We start from the raw sequence: 21477 nt of genomic DNA on the forward strand, positions 1-21477 counted from the left end.
TGATAGCTGAAAAAAATAAAACAGAAATTGGATATAAAATCAATTTTTTTTCCTGTCCTTAACTATCAGGCAAGTTCAAAAAGTCACTTTCAAATGAAAAGTTTTAAACCAATTGAAAATTGTTATCAATTGTTTATTTAATATCAGAAAACAACAGAGGGAGTGTTGCATAGTACAGGTTGTTATCCACATTGTCTGTGTCTTTGATTATGTAGCTTTGGTTGTGCTTCTGTTCTAGATGCATATGGTCTCAGTTGTGTTCTGTCTGTATTAGCATTTGGTGTAATCATTGTAATCATGTGACCCTGTAACTTAGCAAGAATGAAAGGTATCCTGCACACCACAATAGAATGTCAAATGTGACACAGTGAGCCTTCCTCCCTAGATTAGATGGTGTGGTATACAAAGACGGCAAACCTACTTGACATGCTTTACCTGCTTTATTATCTCAGGTAGCATACATGTGAACTCTGGTGCTGATACCTACAATACTCCTTACCAGATAAAGAAAATCAGTGTACATTTATGAAAAAGTTACAACTGAAATAGAGAGAATTATAAATAAAATGCAAAACAAAGTCTCTACTAGACTGGATGAAATTTCCTCCATTATCTTAAAAACATGCATTCATTCGTTCCTGTTCTGGTCCACTACTTCAACGAAAGTTTGAATATACGAGGGTCGGTCAAAAAGTAATGCCTCCCATTTTTTTTCTACTTAAAGAAATTAAGCTAAGTGAAAAATTTGAATTTGGCGCCATTCCTCAAACCTTCTTCTGCAATCCACTGCAGTAGTAACTTTCTGTGTCAACAGGTGGCAGCACAGCAGAAGTTTGTAAGATGGCCGACATCGATGTTCGTTTGAGACAGCGTTGTGTGATTGAATTCTTGAATGCAGAAGGTGAAACGCCCATACGCATTCATGAAAGACTGAAGAAGGTGTATGGTGTTGTGACAGTGGATGTCAGCACTGTTAGACGATGGGTTCGTCGTTGTAAGGAAGCTGAAGGGCAAACACCGTTGACTGACGAAAAGCGGAGCGGCAGGCCGGTGAGTGCAGTGACTCCACACAACATTCAGCAAGTTGATGACATCATTCGTGGTGACCGTCGGGTGACTGCAGATGAAGTGTGTCGCATTATTTCTCTTAGTAAAGGCAGTGTGATCACGATTATTAAACAATTGGGGTACTCAAAAGTTTGTGCACGGTGGGTTCCAAGAATGTTAACCGATCAGAATAAAGAGGCAAGGAAAACAATAGCCTCCCAACACTTGCAGCGCTTCCGTTTGGAGGGAGATGAGTTTCTGAAAAAAATTGTGACCGGGGACGAAACATGGGTGCATTTTTTTGAACCCGAATCAAAGAGGCAGTCAATGGAGTGGCGTCACACAAGCTCGCCGAGGAAGAAAAAATTCAAAACTGTGCGATCGGCAGGGAAAGTTATGGCAACAGTTTTCTGGGATACAGAGGGTGTGATTCTGGTTGATTTTTTGGAGCAGGGATGCACAATAAATTCTGTTCAATACGTCACAACCCTCAACAAACTTAAAGCACGTCTTCAGCGAGTTCGCCCAACAAAATCAATGGCAGATGTTCTTCTTTTGCATTACAATGCAAGACCACACACCAGTCGTCACACCTCTGACGAGATTGTCAAAATTGGATGGGAAGTTTTGCCTCATCCCCCATACAGCCCTGACCTGGCACCATCAGACTTCCATCTGTTCGGGCCACTAAAAGAAGCTCATCGTGGGATTCATTTTGAAGATGAGGAGGCCGTCAAAACATCCGTGCGTCAATGGCTTAGGAAGCAGAGCTGTGATTTTTACCGTGCTGGGATACATGCCCTTGTTCAAAGATGGACCAAAACTGTAGAGATGGGCGGAGATTACATTGAAAAATGACAAAATGATCCTCAATGTTGTGGTTTTCAACCTATGTAATTGCATTTAAATTTCCTGACAATTAAATGTAGAAAAAAAAATAGGAGGCATTACTTTTTGACTGACCCTCGTAGATGTACCTTAATCTGAATTAAATATACAAAGTCCAGCCATTACACAAAAAAGGTAGTAACCACAAAGTAAAACACTACCGACCCACCAGCTTAATTCTGGCCCTAAGCAACATATTAGGAAAAAGTTTTGCACTAAGATTTAAAAAATTTATTACCAAGGAAAAAGTGTTAAGAGAATACCAACATGGTTTTAGGAAAGGCTACTCATCATCTGCCGTATGTGACCTACTACATGCAATATTTATGAAATTAGATAAGAAAGAAAGGGTGGCATATTTGTTCCTGCATGTATCACGTGCATTTGGTGCAGTATGCTGTAAGCCGCTACTTGATAAACTGGAAATTTATGGTATCAGAGGAATAGCTAAAAGTCTCTAACTGTCAAACCTACAAGACAGATACCAGATCATACAAGTCACACACAAAGTGGGAAACATTACTTAGAAAAAAATACATTTTTGCAATGAGGACAATGTCATTAGTATTTCATTTTGAGCAAATGAGTAATATTCACTACATTTTAGCATTTTCATACCTCACATATGGAACTGAAGTATGGAGGTGTGCTGCTGTCAAGCACGTATGCTAAGTTATAATGCCTTTTGCAAAGGGATTTTCAAAAGCAAGAATCTACTAACACTGCCATTGCTATATGCTTATAAAACTGTTCAACAAATTTTAAAATACAGGCAGCACAATAGTCTAAATAGAGATGTGCTCATTTACAATACTAGAAGGCACTATGATTATCACCTGGAAAGATATAATACATAAAGTACAGACAACAATCCTTTTAACATGCGATCAAATTTTTAACAAACTTCCAAAAACATTGAAAAGATCATGTGTAACTTGCTTTGAAATGGCCTTAAAGGAGTTTCTTACCAATAAATGTTTTTGTAGGATTAAGGCTTTCTTTCAGAGGACTAGAATACTTTAAATTGTACAGATATTATTCATGTGTACCAGTAATCAAGCTATATATTTTTTATGTTTATTATTTGTAATTGTTGCTGCAAAGTGATAAGGGAAGTGTAAAATATCTCCATACTCCAAAACAAATCTGTATATTTGTCTACTGAGAATAAATTTTGTTGTGACTCGCCGATCATTCAAAGCGCCACCGCGCAATTACACGCGTCCTCTACGTGCGGCGGGCGCTGTCTGCCAGCCATGCAGCAGCTGCGCCACCCAAGCGGCCAGCCGAGCAGCAGCCGCTAAACTGGGACTCAGTGCTCATTCGAATGCTAATGTGTACACATGTCTTGCTTGTCAACTTACTCTGTGACTTATATGTGTTGTGTCATTCTGAAATATATGTGTTAAACTTGACATTATAACAATTGGCGACGAGGTAGTGGATTTTTCCTTTTCACCGTTGACCCACAGGTTTCCGTGGCTACTGTCGAGTAACTATTGCAAAATCTCTTTTAACAGCAAACACTTCTGACAGCGGCAATTCGTGATTTCGTTGCGGTGTCAAATGCGGGGCGTTTCTCATCGTTGGCTATACCTCCTTTTCCTCCTTACGACGAGACGGCGGAAGACTGGTCTGATTATGAAAAACTTCTTCGACAGCACTTCTTGGCATTTCATGTCATGGATGAACAACCATGTAAGTCTCTGTTCCTTTTCTGGATTTCACCTCAAATGTATCGGTTGTTGTTGCAATTGGCTCCTTTGAAGGATCCTGCGTCTTTGTCCTTTGCTGAAATGTGCTCACTTCTGTCTGTCTATTTTTAAAACCAAATGCATGTGGTAGCCTCTCGTGTTGCCTTTTACGAGGGCAGTTCAATAAGTAATGCAACACTTTTTTTTCTGAAACAGGGGTTGTTTTATTCAGCATTGAAATACACCAGGTTATTCCCCAATCTTTTAGCTACACAACACTATTTTTCAACGTAATCTCCATTCAATGCTACGGCCTTACGCCACCTTGAAATGAGGGCCTGTATGCCTGCACGGTACCATTCCACTGGTCGATGTCAGAGCCAACGTCGTACTGCATCAATAACTTCTTCATCATCCGCGTAGTGCCTCCCATGGATTGCGTCCTTCATTGGGCCAAACATATGGAAATCCGACGGTGCGAGATCGGAGCTGTAGGGTGCATGAGGAAGAACAGTCCACTGATGTTTTGTGAGCTCCTCTCGGGTGCGAAGACTTGTGTGAGGTCTTGCGTTGTCATGAAGAAGGAGAAGATCATTCAGATTTTTGTGCCTATGAACACGCTGAAGTCGTTTCTTCAATTTCTGAAGAGTAGCACGAGTGTGTTCGCACGCTCCGCCATTGCAGGAGTCACAGATGTGCACGGCCGGCCCGCAAGCGGGAGATCAGACAGTCTTGCTTGACCTTGCGGCGATGATGACACACGCTTTGCCCAACGACTCACCGAGCTTTTGTCCACTGCCAGATCACAGTAGACATTCTGCAAGTGCCTATGAATATCTGAGATGCCCTGGTTTTCCACCAAAAGAAACTCGATCACTGCCCGTTGTTTGCAACTCACATCCGTTACAGACGCCATTGTAACAGCTCCATGCAGCGCTGCCACCTGTCGGAAGTCAATGAAACTATACGAGACGAAGCGGGAATGTTTAAAAATATTCCACAAGAAATTTCCGGTTTTTTCAACCAAAATTGGCCGAGAAAAAAAATGTGTTGCATTACTTATTGAACGGCCCTCGTATCATTGTCAAAAACAGCCACATTAATCCTATCGCGCTTGAGCTGCTGAACTTCACGGCCTCAGTCGAAAGTGCCAATTTGTTACTGACATTCACAAAGAATCCTATGCTGATTACATGGTACGGGATGCTATTATCCGGTCGGCGCCCGACAAAGAAGTTCGGCAACGTGCCCTTCAGTTGGAAAATCTGACTCTAGATGAAGTTCTCTCCATTGCGCAGTCTTTTGAAATTTCTCGCGCCGCTGGGGCGCAAATAGAGGTGTGGGGTGATGTCGGGGAAATACAACCTCTGTGCGCTGTTGATGACGTTTGCGGCACGTCCCCGCCAGTCAACGTGGCCGCAGTGCGCTCCCATGTGCAGCCTCAGCCTAACCGTAAACAACCCGCTAAGAAACTGCAGCAAAACCCCTGGCAACTTCCTTCATGTCCGCGGTGTTTTACGAAACATTCACACGAGGATTTTCCCCAACGTTGGGCTGTGTGTCGCAATTGCAAAAAGAAAGGTCATGTGTTTTCCGTTTGCAAATCCGACCGCATACATGATGTTCATGAGCATGACGCTGATTCTGATTCTGTGTTGTCTGTCAATTGCACTTCTTCCCTTTCAGGGAAGTTATTCCTCACTATCCAAATCCTTGGTCGAGATGTTCGCATGCAGGTGGATACTGGTTCTGCTGCCACTATAATTAATTCTCAGACGTATCTTCAGTTTAGTTCTCCACTCCTGTCACCTGTCACTCGGCAATTACGGACGTACAATAAACAGAAGATTTCTCTCTTGGGACAGTTTAATGCTGAGGTATCTTACAAATCCGTCGTTCGCACTGTCCCCATATTTGTGGTCGACCAGAGTAACGCAGAGAATCTTTTTGGTTTCGATGCCTTTCGCGTTTTTGGGTTCTCCATAGATGACTCTGTCAATATTGTCTCTGATGCTATTCCTTATGCTCAACTGAACTCCTTGTCGACGACATTTTCATCCCTTTTTTCTCCTGGGTTAGGCCGTGCAAACGACATTGAAGTTCATATCACGCTCAAACCCATGGCTCGGCCTAAGTTTTTTCGGGCTCGGCCCATTCCTGTAGCCCTTCGTGATCGGGTAAAACGGGAGCTGGATTGTCTCACTACTTCAGGGGGCTTGCTTCCTGTCACTTCCAGTGAGTGGTCCTCTCCTGTCATTGTCGTTGCTAAGCCAAATGGTGATATTCATCTCTGTGGCGATTTCAAAGCCACTGTAAATGCTCAATGCCCCATCGACACTTACCCTATGACCCGTCCAGAAGAACTGTTCACTAAACTTGCTGGAGGCCAGTATTTTTCTAAAATTGACCTGTCAGAAGCTTATCATCAACTTTCTCTCAACACTGCTTCCCGGCAGTTCCTGATCCTTAACACGCCTTTCGGCCTCTATCAATACCAACGCTTGCCATTCGGGGTTGCTAGAGCCCCTGCTCTCTTTCAGCGATTCTTGGAACAATTATTGCTCCCTGTCCCTGGGTGTATCAATTACATGGACGACATTGTTGTCACTGGCTCCACCACTGAAGAACGTCTTCAAAATCTCCGCACACTTTTTCATGTCTTACAGACTGCCGGTCTTAAGTGTAATCTTCAGAAATCACAATTTTTTCAAGCATCTATCACGTACTTGGGGTTTCAACTGCCTCAGGATGGTATTCGTCCGCTTCAGCAAACTGTCGCTGCGATCGATGCCCTTCCTCGCACTACATCTGTTAAGGAACTGCAGACCTTCTTGGGGAAAATAGCATACTATCACAAGTTTTTACCATCTGCGGCTTCGGTGGCTCAGCCGTTGCATCGCCTGTTGCATAAAAACGTGCCTTTTCACTGGTCCGCGTCATGAGATGCGGCTTTCCAGAAATTGAAGACTTTGCTGAAACAGGCCTCGTGCCTGGCTACTTATCGACCTGGCCAACATCTTGTTCTTGCCACAGACGCCTCTCAATATGGGGTTGGTGCAGTCCTTGCGCACCTTTTTCTGACGGTTCGGAACAACCCATTGCTTATGCCTCCAAAACGCTCACGGATGCCCAACAAAAGTATTCTCAAATTGAAAAAGAAGCTATGGCCATTATTTATGCTCTTCATAAGTTTGGTGTTTTTCTCTATGGCTCAAAATTTCATCTTGTTACGAATCACAAACCACTTGTTTCCTTGTTTCATCCATCAACGTCACTTCCCGACAAGGCTGCACACCGCCTCCAGCATTGGGCTCTTTACTTGTCTCGTTTCAATTATGAGATTCATTTCCAGCCAACAGCTCAACATGCAAATTCTGATGCTCTGTCTCGCCTTCCCATGGGTCCTGATGTGGCATTCGATAAGGACGAACTTTTGTGTTTCCACCTGGATGTTGCCGAGCAGCGGGTTGTGGACGGGTCCCCCATCACTGGGGACAGGCTGGCGGCTGCTACGGGTTCTGATCCTACCCTCTCCGGGGTTTTATGCTGTATTCAGAAGGGTTGGCCAGATTGCCCGTCCGCTAAGACTTCTGATCTGTTGCGGAACTAGTACGCTTTGCGCTACCGCCTCACGGCTAGGGATGGTGTTATCCTCCTTTCCACTGACAATGCTTCGCCGTGTGTTGTGGTACCTGCGTCTTTGCGTGCTTCAGTCTTGCGCCTCCACCAAGGGCACTGGGGTGTGTCTCGCACAAAATCTCTGGCGCGCCGTTGTGTACTGGCCTGGCATCGACTCTGAAATAGCACATATGGTCGCTGCCTGTGGCCCTTGTGCGTCACAGGCTGCTGCCCCGAAGTCATCTTTGTCACCGTGGCCTTTGCCTGAGACACCCTGAGCGCATTCATGCTGACTTTGCGGGACCCTTTTTAGGTACTTATTGGCTCCTCGTAATCGACACCTACTCTAACTTTCCTTTCATTGTCTGTTGCACGTCGCCTACCACTGCGGCAACCACCAGTGCTCTTGCCTGCATTTTTTTCTTTGGAAGGCCTCCCCTCTAATCTTGTTACTGATAATGGTCCGCAATTTGCCTGTTCCGAATTTGCGGATTTTTATGCTCGTCACGGTGTTATGCATGTCACGGTCCCAGCATTCCATCCACAATCAAACGGTGAGGCTGAACGACTGGTCCGCACATTTAAGGCTCGGATGCGGAAACTTCTGACTTCTTCTGCTGCTGATGATGTGCTTCTCCAGTTCCTGGCATCTTACCGTTTCACCCTCATGGGCGACCACAGCCAGACTGAGCTCTTACACTACACCGCACACTACTTCATCTTCTGCGGCCTTCCACCTCACGGCCACGGGTGCCTTCACTTGTCCGATTCACCGCCGACGACCTCGTCTGGGTACGGGGATATGGCAGGCGGCCAAAGTGGAGTCCGGGCCGCATCTTACGACACCGTGACCGACGCCTGTATGAAATCCAGATGGACACAGGTGTTGCAGTGCGTCATTCGGACCAGCTTCGGCCTCGTGTGCTGGCAACGCCTGTTCCGAATGCCGCTACACCACCTTCGGCTCTGCCTGACGCTCGGAATCTTGGCATCTTTCAATACTCACAACGCAGCCCTCTCACCGTCATCGCGATGCCAGCACAAGAACGGACGCCACCAGGAGACGTGCCCATGCAGGAACCGGATGACCATCCTCTGTCCGAGCCAATCTACTCGCCTCCTCCTCCAAAGGACGCCAACACATCGCCCATGTCTCCTGTTATATCAACTGGACTTGCCGCAATGGGCAGATTGGTGCATGGTGCCCCAGCAGGTTTGACCCCTACGTCTCATGTCATCTCGACCCGTTATCATCGGGGACACTTCCATCCGTACGGGAAGCCTCCTCCTTGAGACTTTACGGCGAGTCAAACAACGCCTATGAACATTAGCCATCTCCAGGACACCTCCATCAGGACCAGTGCAATAATTTCAAAGGGGGGGAAAGTGTTGTGACTTGCCGATCATTCAAAGCGCCGCCACGCAATTACGCGCGTCCTCTACGTGCGGCGCTGTCTGCCAGCCATGCAGCAGCTGTGCCACCTAAGCGGCCAGCCGAGCAGCGGCCGCTAGACTGGGACTCAGTGCTCATTCGAATGCTAACGTGTACACATGTCTTGCTTGTCAACTTACTCTGTGACTTATATGTGTTGTGTTGTTCTGAAATATATGTGATAAACTTGACGTTATAACAAATATACAAATAAAATAAGTAAATGAGGACTCCTGTGTAAGATCTGTGGATTAATTTCTGTATGAGTCCCAAGAGAATACTAAATGAATCGACAGGATCATTCTTTAATCATTATCTCAACAAGAAATATATGTAATTTATAATGACTGCTTGGGGAGGATGGGTAGGGTTCAGACTAACTTTCGTCGCTATGAAAATTTTCTTCATGTCTGAAATTGCTGTGTCTATGAAACACAATGCTCACTGAAGGAGAGTAATATCCATATACTAAATAAAGTGGCTTAAGAAAATGGTTCACACTCCTGCCCACTATGAAACTTCATGAAATCATTGCACAGAAATGTTTCCATTTCAACATTTTTGCTGACAGCAACTGAATACCACATAGGACAAGTCAACAGAGTCACTTACACCATATCTAACAGTGAATCATTGTGTAAACTTGCAATAATAGATCATATGGTATGTTGGTATCAAGTCTTGTCCTTTTCAAAGTGACCCTTGCATACTGCTTTACCCTCGTACTGAGCTAAGTCTCAAAATTTCTACACCATTGCTTCTCTGCACTCATCAGTGGCAGCTCAACACACATATAAACAGACCAATATACTAAGTTTTCACACATACTATGTCTACTTATCTCATGCATTACGTGCCGGAATGATTATTGATCATTTTAATGTTAAATCTTATGTTTGTATACAATGATGTGACATGTTTCATACTATTAAGAGTTTTCTACACTGCAGGAGATTTTGCCCATTAGAAAAGAGTAACAAGAGCATGATGGACTATCACTGTGATGATTTCTCTGTCTTTTTTCCTCTCTTCCATAATAATATATTGACACTAACACAGGATGGAAGTGGTCCATTAGCGTCTTGTTGAATGTAAGTAACATAATGCTCAGAAAAATCCAAGATTTGATTTGTAGATACAGATCCACAGAACAATGTTGTTGTGGCAGCAAAGTGGTAGATGTGATGCTGGCAGGAGCCAGTGTTCTATCTGGTAGCCTTTGGCGCTCAAAGTATGATCTCTCATCTACCAGCTTCTATCTCAATGCTAAGGACGCTTTCCAAAGAGGCACATGATGCTCCCCTGAGAGAGAAGGAGTGTGATTCAAAATATATAATAGATCCAGAATGAGATTTTCACTCTGGAGCCGAGTGTGCACTGATATGAAACTTCCTGGCAGATTAAAACTGTGTGCTGGACCAAGACTCGAACTTGGGACCTTTTCCTTTCGCAAGCAAGTGCTCTACCATCTGAGCTACCCAAGCATGACTCACAACATGCCTTCACAGCCCCAGTCCTACCAGTACCTCATCTCGTACCTTCCAAACTTCACAGAAGCTCTTCTGCGAACCTATGGTAGAGCACTTGCCCGCAAAAGGCAAAGGTCCCGAGTTTGAGTCTCGGTCCGGCACACAGTTTAATCTGCCAGGATGTTTTATATAATAGATAACGTCATGCAAGACATAAAAACTTTAAAGAAAATGGATAGTACGAAACATGTCGAAATACTGTATTAAAAAATTTAGAAAATCTGTTGAGTCAATGTTACTTTCTGGTAACTCTTGGGATTCAGTATATGATCTGTGAGGGTAATCCCAAAAGTAAGGTCTCCAAAATGCTGTGGCCAAAGAGCTGGCTGTTGGCCTCACTGGTTCTTTCCATGCTCTCTCCACTCTCTACAGAAACCACCGCATACCTGCTGGAGCTTTCAGTCTTGGCTTGGCAGCCAATTTGTAATGGAGCTCCCACTAACCACTACCAACAGGTGCAAAGTTTGTGCAGTTATTCAGTTTTTGAGTGCAAAGGCAGTAAACCGATCAACAATTGAGGGAAGTGTGTGGAGAGTTATGTTCAGATGTCAAAGATGTCCACAAGCATTGTAGAGAATTTGTAGGTGGTCGTACTGAAATTCATGATGAGGAAAGAAGTGGGAGACAACAAAGTCCTGAAGAGACAATTGCAGAGATTAAACAATTTGCGCTTCAAGATCAGTGGATCACTCTTGATGAGCTCTGCAATGTTGCTCCTGAGGTTTCTCAGAGCATCATTCATGGGACTTTGACTGAAGTGTTGAAATTTTGGAAGGTGTGTGCAAGATAGGTCACAAGAATGCTGACAGAAGATCACGAACAGCCATGCATTGAAATTCCCTGCCAATTTCTTCAAAGTTATACAGATGAAAATGACAACCTTTTGGATTCAATAGTCATGACTTTCCACTTCTCACCTGAGACCAAACAACAGTCATGTGAGTGGCAGCATTCTGGTCCACTAAAGCCATGAAAATTTAAAATAACGCAGTCTGCCGGTAAATTCAGGGCTACTGTGTTTTTGGATTGAAAAAGGTATTTTTGGTCAACTTCATGGTTTCTGGGACAACAATAAATGACAACAGGTATTGTCAGACACTAAAAAAAACTCATATGGGTGATTCAGAACCAAAGAAGAGGATTGCTGAGCAAGCGCATAAGCCTTCTCCATGACAAAACTCACCCCCGCACCACCCATCAAACCGTGGATCTTCTGCAACAGTTTGGATGGGACGTCATCACTCATCCACCCTATAGTCCGGATTGTGCCCAATGACTACCAAGGTGCTTCAGTAATGACAACAAGGTGAAAGATGAGGTCCAATGCTTCTTCAATACCATGGCAGCAGACTGGTATGACATAGGCATACAAAAACTGCTACAGCACTTACAAAAATTCATTGATCAAAATGGTGATTTGTGGAAAAACAGAAAAGTGTTCAAGCTTCAAAACTATGTACAATTTACAGCAAATAAAATTTCTGTTCTTTTTTTTATTATTTATTTGAGACATTACTTTTGGGATCACCTTCATATCAACTAACAGCTTCCCCCAATACTCCTGACTGTTAACTTCCAAAGGTATATCTAAAGCCTCCTCAGAGTGGTCCCAAAAAGATGAAAGATGACTTCCTACAGGATACAAAACTTAATCAGAAAGTGGAAAGTATGAAACATTGTATCAGGGTGACTCTTTTATTTGACTGAAAACTCAAAAATATATCAAATTTTGTTTTAAGTTGATAATATTTCATTATTTATGTCACTTTATTTTGAAGAGCTCATCTTCACTTCCTAGATTCATAACTAGAATTATATTCTTTACAATTAAATATTAGTTACATGCTTCATTCAAAATAGTTCAAATAGATGAAATGAAAGGTGGCACAATCCCTGAGCTCACTATATAGGACTTACATAGGACACTAGAACATAACAAAAACAAAATGTTAATGTTCTATGCTTGGTTTAAAGCCAGAGTAAATGAGTACTACATATGATATTTCAGATTGGATAAATTCAACAAGACAAATAAGTGAATATGACTGAACCTGTTTAAAAACTTCATCATGTTCTCTACGCCTTCTTTCTTCAGCTTGTCGGCGTTCGGCTTCTACACATTCTCTTAAAGTTCTTTCACGTTCTGCAAGCAAAGCAAATGCATGTGCTCGACGCTCATCCTGCAGCCTTGTCATCTCTTTTAATAAGAAGTTTAGTATGCCACTCAAGGACAGTCCATCTAAGTAGTTACACATTGCCAGCCAGTTACTATCCTGAAAATAAATTTTGGATTTATTATACAATTTTCATTTCAATGAAAATTTCCAACAAATGATTGTGATCTTTTTAATACATTTCATCTGAGAACTGCAGAAAATGGGGTGCAACATTATTTACATCTAAGTACATCTGGGTCAACATCTATATTCAGCAAACCATCTTATGGTGCATGATGAAGAGCACTCCAACCAGATAGTACTCCTAATAGATTACACAAAGCATCAGGCTCAACAAAAGCCCTATCATGCTCTAAACAAAATTTCTGACTGAGGTAGCTCCTGTTTCAACCATAATATACAGTAGATCCCTTGAACAAAAACTGTACCTACGAGATGGAAAAAAGAACAGGTCACACGAGGCTACAAAAGGGATAGCAGAATGATGCACAAAACTACTGTCTATACCCTTGGCATCCACTTGTTGTACAAAACCCAACTCATTATTTTGTCACATGACAACTTAAAAGCTGTGAATCAAAGCAGAAATGATGCAGTACATCTTAACTTCTGAAAATCACTTAAGTCAATACAATGCCAACACTTACAAAATACAATTATCTACATCTACATCTATGTGATTACTCTGCTATTCACAATAAAGTGCCTGGCAGACGTATCAAGTGACATTTCCGACTGGATTGAGGATTTCATGGCAGGAAGAACAAAGCATGTTCTCTGTGATGACAGTCACTCACACATGTAGAAGTAACTTTAGGTGTTTCCCAAGGACCCTAGCCAATGTTAATGGTACCCTCAGACTTTTACCAGATGATGGAATTAACTGTAATGAAGTAGAGTCTGATAGAAGCTGCAGAAACATTCAGTTAGATGTTGATAATATTGCAAAGTGGTGGAAAGGACTGGAAACATGCTTTGAACACTTAGACATGTAAAATTGCACACTTTACAAAACAAAATAAGTAAGTGTTGTATGAATACAATATCATCATAATGGGATGGATCAACTTACACATAGTTGGATGTAAAAATTTGGAAGGATATGAAACGTAACAATCACAAAGATTCAGTTGCAGGTAAAGCATATGATGCACTTCAACACACTGGTAGGATACTGTGAAAATGCAATACATCTACAAATGAAATTGCTCAGAAAACACTTGCATAACCCATCTTGTGTTACTGCCCAAGTGTAGCATCCACATCAAAGAGGACTAACAGGAGATCTTGACTGTATAAAAAGAAGAGAATTACTAATGGACACAGGTTTGTTTGACCTATGGGAGGCCATAACAGACATGCCGGGAGAGGGGAGGGGGGACTGAGCTGGCAGATGCTTGAAAACAGATACAAACTATCACATGAAAGCCATGAAAGCTTACTTACAATGTTTAAAGAATCACCTTTATGTGAGGACTCTAGAAACATGTTACAACTTACTACATATCACTCCCACAGGCATTGCAAAGACAAGATTACACTAATACACTCCTGGAAATTGAAATAAGAACACCGTGAATTCATTGTCCCAGGAAGGGGAAACTTGATTGACACATTCCTGGGGTCAGATACATCACATGATCACACTGACAGAACCACAGGCACATAGACACAGGCAACAGAGCATGCACAATGTCGGCACTAGTACAGTGTATATCCACCTTTCGCAGCAATGCAGGCTGCTATTCTCCCATGGAGACGATCGTAGAGATGCTGGATGTAGTCCTGTGGAACGGCTTGCCATGCCATTTCCACCTGGCACCTCAGTTGGACCAGCGTTCGTGCTGGACGTGCAGACCGCGTGAGACAACGCTTCATCCAGTCCCAAACATGCTCAATGGGGGACAGATCCGGAGATCTTGCTGGCCAGGGTAGTTGACTTACACCTTCTAGAGCACGTTGGGTGGCATGGGATACATGCAGACGTGCATTGTCCTGTTGGAACAGCAAGTTCCCTTGCCGGTCTAGGAATGTTAGAACGATGGGTTCGATGACGGTTTGGGTGTACCGTGCACTATTCAGTGTCCCCTCGACGATCACCAGTGGTGTACGGCCAGTGTAGAAGATCGCTCCCCACACCATGATGCCGGGTGTTGGCCCTGTGTGCCTCGGTCGTATGCAGTCCTGATTGTGGCGCTCACCTGCACGGCGCCAAACACGCATACGACCATCATTGGCACCAAGGCAGAAGCGACTCTCATCGCTGAAGACGACACGTCTCCATTCGTCCCTCCATTCACGCCTGTCGCGACACCACTGGAGGCGGGCTGCACGATGTTGGGGCGTGAGCGGAAGACGGCCTAACAGTGTGCGGGACCGTAGCCTAGCTTCATGGAGACGGTTGCGAATGGTCCTCGCCGATACCCCAGGAGCAACAGTGTCCCTAATTTGCTGGGAAGTGGCGGTGCGGTCCCCTACGGCACTGCGTAGGATCCTACGGTCTTGGCGTGCATCCGTGCGTTGCTGCGGTCCGGTCCCAGGTCGACGGGCACGTGCACCTTCCGCCGACCACTGGCGACAACATCGATGTACTGTGGAGACCTCACGCCCCACGTGTTGAGCAATTCGGCGGTACGTCCACCCGGCCTCCCGCATGCCCACTATACGCCCTCGCTCAAAGTCCGTCAACTGCACATACGGTTCACGTCCACGCTGTCGCGGCATGCTACCAGTGTTGAAGACTGCGATGGAACTCCGTATGCCACAGCAAACTGGCTGACACTGACGGCAGCGGTGCACAAATGCTGCGCAGCTAGCGCCATTCGACGGCCAACACCGCGGTTCCTGGTGTGTCCGCTGTGCCGTGCGTGTGATCATTGCTTGTACAGCCCTCTCGCAGTGTCCGGAGCAAGTATGGTGGGTCTGACTCACCGGTGTCAATGTGTTCTTTTTTCCATTTCCAGGAGTGTAGTAGCCCACACAGAAACATTTAAGCAAACCATTCTTCCTGTGCTCCTTACATGATTGGAATGAGAAGAAGCCTGTATATCTGAAACAATGGAAAACACTTTATGCCATGAACTTTACAGTGTTTTGTTTATTGATTCCTACAGGGGATGTTTCCAGTTTCCAGAAAGGTTATAGTAAACAGGCATAATATACTCATGTAAAAAAAAAAAAAAAAACACCATATCCCACACATTTTCGATTGGTGACAAGTCTAGTGATCTAGTGGGCCAGGGCAAAAGACTGACACGCAACATATTTCACGCATCATATTTCACCAAACACAATCTGTTAAACAACCTACAACATGGATTTAGAAAAGGGAGATCTACTACAACAGCAGTAGCATCTTTTATACATGAAGTATTAAATAAGCTGGACAAAAGTGACAAGGTAATAGGCACATTCCTAGATATGAGTAAAGCCTTTGATACTGTGAATCATTCCATTCTTCTGTGTAAGCTAGAAGAGTACGGGTTGAGAGCACTAGCCTTGAAACTACTTACCTCCTAATTGAAAGACAGGAAACAATGTGTAAAACTAACTTATCAAAATAATGAGCAGCTCCTAACAACCAAATCAAACTTCAGGACACTTCAGTGTGGGGTGCCTCAAGGAAGCACACTAGGGCCTTTTCTGTTCCTTGTATATGTAAATAACTTATTTGAACCCCAAATTGCATGGTTTTAAGCTATGCCGATGACATATCCTTCATCAGCTGTGGCAGTGATATGCAGCTAACAGTACCGAGATCAGTTTCTGTCTGCATACCTTACAGCAAACAAGCTTCTTGTAAATAAAGACAAAACAGTAATAATGAAGTTCATCCACAGCTATAATGCTGCCATAACTGATACTGTATTTATATCCCCATTGGGTCTTGCATATGCAAATTCACATAAATTTTTGGGCACCGTTGTTGATGAACACTTATCATGGAAAAAACATGTAGATAATATTTGCAAGAAAATAAGTAGAAATGTGTATCTACTGAAACGGGTCTCAGCCTTCTTGGACCATGATACTTTACGGCAAATATATTTTGGGTTGATTCATCCACACCTTCAGTATGGTATTGAGATAGGGGGTGGGGCATCAGCAGTTCATATAGACAGACTTTTTAGATTACAAAAAAAGGTAGTAAGAATGGTAGCCAAGGTAAAGAAGAGAGAGCCTTGTAGAGACATCTTTAGAAAATATAAAATTCTTACGGTGTACTCCATGTATATACTGCAGACAGTCATGTTTGTGAAACAAAATCCTGAATTTAATATGAGAAGCAGTAATGTACACAACTATGATAAACGGGGAAGGGAAAATTTTCATAGAATTGTGACCAATAAAAAGGCAACGGACCACAGCCCACACAGAATGGGAGAAATTTTCTACAATGCACTTCCCTGTGAACTCAAGAAATTAAATCTAAATATGCTAAAGAGTAGACTGAAGCAATTATTAAGAGAGACGTGTTGTTACCTTGTAGAGGACTTTAAGTTGTAGTGCCATCTTGGAAAACAGTGTATATAGACAATATCTCCAATCTATCAGTGGTATGAAAGAATGTAATTATACACTGTATTATGTGTACTGTACTACTGTAAATATAAGCTAAATTGTGTTACATTATAGAGGAATCTACTTGTAGTGCCCTTTTGAAAAATAATGTGTACAGACACGTGTCTGATCCATATGTTGTTATGAAAGAATGTAAATATTTGATCCATATGTTGTTATGAAAGAATGTAAATATTTTACTGTATATGTGTAATGTAATCTAAATTTTCCCGAGAATGTCAGAAAATTTTTTGTTATATGGATAGAAAATAAATAAATAAATAAATAAACATCATGTGGTTGTGCATTGTCTTGCTGAAAAATGGGATCTGGTGTGTTGTGCAGAAAGGGTATTGCTATGGGTCGCAGGATGTCATTTTCATAGCTCACACTGGTCACAGTGCCCTGGACCTGCACCAGCTATGATTTGTGGTTGTAGCCAATAGCACACCACACAATAAAGCCTTGAGTTGGTGCTGTATATGTTGTGCAGATGGAGTTACTGTGCTGCCACTCCTCCTCTTCGTGGCAAACCAAAATGCAGCCATCATATTCAAACAAACACATCTTGAATTTGCCAAGAAACACTGCCTGATGCCATTTTTATCCCCAGTAACATTGTTCCATACACCATTGCCATTTAGCTTGTTTCTACACACTTGTCAAAGGCAGGCAAAGAAGGACTGTCACCCCTGATAGTGTATGATGTACCACTGTTGTGTCAGAGCCGAGGAGGACACAGATCTGTCCTGCAACACCATTTGGATGACGTGTCGATCTTCTTAGCCAGGTGGTCTGGGTGGTGCAACTTCACTCATCTTGTTGTGTTCTACAGCCTTCTGTGAAACATTCTGCACACACCTGTTGCACTGCTTTGTCCCACATGAGCAGCAGTTTCCTGGATGGGTGCATCACATTTTCTCATGCTAGTAATGCACTCTCTTTGACAGTATCCTGCACATCTACTCAAATCACACTGTTCCTTTACCTTCAGTTTATAGCAACAATGAGAGCTGCAGGAACATTTTACTGGTAGGTGGTGTTGTGCCATGATATTGATGTTGACCTCAAATCTGCAGGCCAACGTGGTTCAAATGCTAATCATTTCTGCAGAACATACTAATGTACATGTCATGTGAACATGAACGTGCTATCTCTAGTTGTTCAAGGTGTTCTTTTTTTCTGAACATGAGTGTATGTGTTACACAATACCACAATAAACTGATGTCACCCAACAGACCTGTTGTTATGCGCTTCAGTCTGGTGATCTTCTGGGACACAGGAACAACCTGTAACTATTTCAAATAACTTGAAATGATTTGTTGGTCTGGTGACCTACAGTAAACTTGTCCAGAAGAGAGCACTTCTTTCACATCTGTATATAAAAGAAAACTATAAAATTATTAGACACTATTGCTCATCAGTAGTTATGTTTAGCAGGTGGAACATAAAAGTATATGATCCAATCCTAGCTTCTAGAACTATAAGTTCCTTCTTTCAGGAGGGGAGAGGCAAATGTTGGGGCAGGTTAAGGCTGAGCAGTTCACTCTGATCCCAGGAAAAAATGACCACCAGCTCTCTCTCCTTTAATCCTGGGGTCTGATTGAATTTCTCATCTTTTTTATTCTTTCCCAACCTTTTCCTATCTCCTAAACAATAAACTAAGAATTACACAATCTGTAAAGAATTTTACAGCTCTTTCATCTGGTCCAGCTGCCTTTCCTCTGCTGTGTGATTTTAGTTAACTTTCTAATCCAGGTACACACATCTTAATATTTGAGTCTGGCTAAAGCAGCCAGAGACAGCAGTCAGGAGTGCATGAAGTGTGCCTGCTTGTGTGTGTGTTTTCCCTTTTTTCTGAAGAAGGCTTTGACCAAAAGCTTAGTACGTAACAGTCTTTTTGTTGTGTCTGTCTGCAACTCAATCTGTCATCTTCAATGGCATGTAGCAGTCTATACTGTGCAACTGTTGATATTCCAACTTGGAGTTCCCATTGTTTGATATCTTAATATTTATCATCATGGTGCTCATGCAATGATGAAAAAAAGGAAGTATATTTCAGTCTTCCAATGTGAAACCGTGTCAGAAGAGTAAATTCAGTATTTTTCCATCCTCTGCGTTATCACGTGCCAGTATGATCACTGAGCTACTGTTTAGATGATTCTAAACCATTTACTGCAGTAAGTCAAAACCTTTGTAAAGTTTTTCATTAGACTGGGAGGCAAAATTTTATTTTCAATTCACTGAAAGTTTCTTGAATACTCCTCCTTTGTTCATTTTGACTTCAACACCTTTTGTCTGTGTAAAAGGCTTTGACTTTATTTAAGTCTTTAATGAAGCTCTCTTTCCTTTCACAGAAACTTTCTAACAAGGCTGTTGTACCATGATGGGTCTGTCCTATCCCTCACCATCCTTTTCAGGACATATACATGAAGTATAGCATAATGCACTTTTGAATTTTATCCATTGGTATTCTACATCTTCTTTCCCAAAGACAAAAGCTTAATGTTGCCTACTAAAATAAATTGCAACCAGTCTCCTATAACACTTCTTGCAAAGCAGACTTATTTTTCTATATTCCTTAACATTCCTTTTAACATCTGTAGTCAATGATACTTTAACTGCATATAGTTATTGATTCCTTCATCAGATGCAGATCTAGGGGTTAGTTCTGGAAGGTGACAGGGGGTAGGAGGTGGGGAGTGAAGGGCAGTTTGTTAACTGCCCCATCCACTCCAATCTAAACACAAATTTTGAAGAGCAACATATTTTAAAAATTAGAATATTATTGTATGATTATTATTATTAATGTTCTAAAACATATGCTTACATCAGCGTTTTGTACATTGCTTCAGCACAAATTTCAAGAACTACATCATCTGAAGGGCATTTGTCCAGATATTAGAGAAGTACTTAAGTCATGCAATAGTTTTTAGAACTATTATAGTAACAAACTTTCACAACTCTGAAAACTTCATAACTTATATGGTACAAGATGATAGTGTGCACTCACTATTGTCAGTATTTCACTTAGTCCTAAGAAAGTGAACACAGGTCTGCAGACTACAATTATGCAAGCATATAAATGGGGCAAGTGCTGTATCTTTCTCTTATTTTTAACCTACATTTGGAAAAGTTAGCCTTCCTGCTATTTTTCTTAGTGGAGCATTGTTCTATCTGCCTTCTCTCAACTTCCTGTCATTTTGCCAATTCCACTTGTAGAGTAAAGAATCATATCAGATTTGTTGTTGGCAGCACACATTGTCAGCCTGTGAATGGGTATCTTTTCCTAGCTTCAATGTTTTCTGCATCCAGTCAGTCCACAAACCAGTTCATGTGGGCTAATCCTTAGAAACGCAACTGAAATTTAATCTGTTTTAAACAAAGCTTATACATTTTTTTAAATTTCTTGCCAGTTTTGAGATTCTTAGTTCCCGTGATACCCAAAATATCCCAACAATATTCGTGGCATGAGTCAGCTGATATGCCAACATTATCAGTGACTTATCTGATGGTTATTAAGTGATCATTCATAAAAAAATTCCATATTTACATTCCATATTTCCATTATACAGGTTCTCTGGCCCATTTTTGTATAAAAACACATGTAACCTTTCTCAGAGATGACAACACACTAAATATTCAATATGGGTAACATTGTACAGACATTTTTTACACATGTTTATCAACAAAACACTGTCAAAATTGCTTGAATCAGAATAACACAATACACAAAATTACAAAATTCCTCTTCATATTTTAATACAACAAGTACTCTGATATCTAAGCAGCTGTTTATTGTGTGTAGTGCTTGCTTGACCTGGCGGCTTTACCATTCTCAAGCCAAAAACATAAGTTGAGAAATCTGCACCTGAGATCAATGCAGAATCATTGGAATCTTTAATTTCTCTTTTCAGCTTGAAAGCAGAGTATCACATTTGTATGATGCATTTATATGTTATGAAATATCCCAACAACATTCATGGCATGAGTCAGCTGATACGCCAACATCATCAGTGACGATTAACAATAGTAAACAAAATCAAGTTTTTAAATAGATTCTTTAATTAAAAAGATCTCAAACAGGCAAACAAAGTTTGCTATATAGACAGATATCAAGAACATTTACACATATTTTACTGACTATAATATGCACCTTAATTTTTAAGCAAATTTATTTAAAAAAAAGCATTTCTACCATTTTTATTATGAGACTACAAAGTCAGACTGAAGAAAGAGATGCTTAGTTTATAAAACTGAAGTTATCTTTAAAATTCCTGAAAACAATCATCTGAAATTTCTTCTTTTTCTTCTTCTTGCTCTTTGCCATCACTATTGTTCTCTTCATGTATAAGATGGTTTTCACTGCCATCAAGAGCATTACTTATGCTGCACTTCTTGAAAGATTTAACAATAACATCTTCTGTCACTCTAGATTATGACTATTTTATCTCCTGACTCAATTGTTTGATTGTTGGTCATTCTCTCACTTCTTTCGGTATGAATTAAAGTTGTGTTTCATCCATCATCCA

General features: G+C 41.9%; 1 protein-coding gene across 1 annotated transcript in view; it reads right to left on the bottom strand.

The window, feature by feature from the left end:
- LOC126191219 (cilia- and flagella-associated protein 91-like) overlaps positions 1-21477 on the bottom strand; it is a 356082-nt gene that overhangs the window by 116712 nt on the left and 217893 nt on the right. The window contains exon 12 of the mRNA XM_049932021.1: positions 12260-12481. Coding sequence (XP_049787978.1) covers positions 12260-12481 — 222 coding nt within the window. The remainder of the gene's footprint in view (positions 1-12259; positions 12482-21477) is intronic.

The sequence above is a fragment of the Schistocerca cancellata genome, chromosome 6 (assembly GCF_023864275.1).
Source record: "Schistocerca cancellata isolate TAMUIC-IGC-003103 chromosome 6, iqSchCanc2.1, whole genome shotgun sequence".
NCBI lineage: Eukaryota > Metazoa > Arthropoda > Insecta > Orthoptera > Acrididae > Schistocerca > Schistocerca cancellata.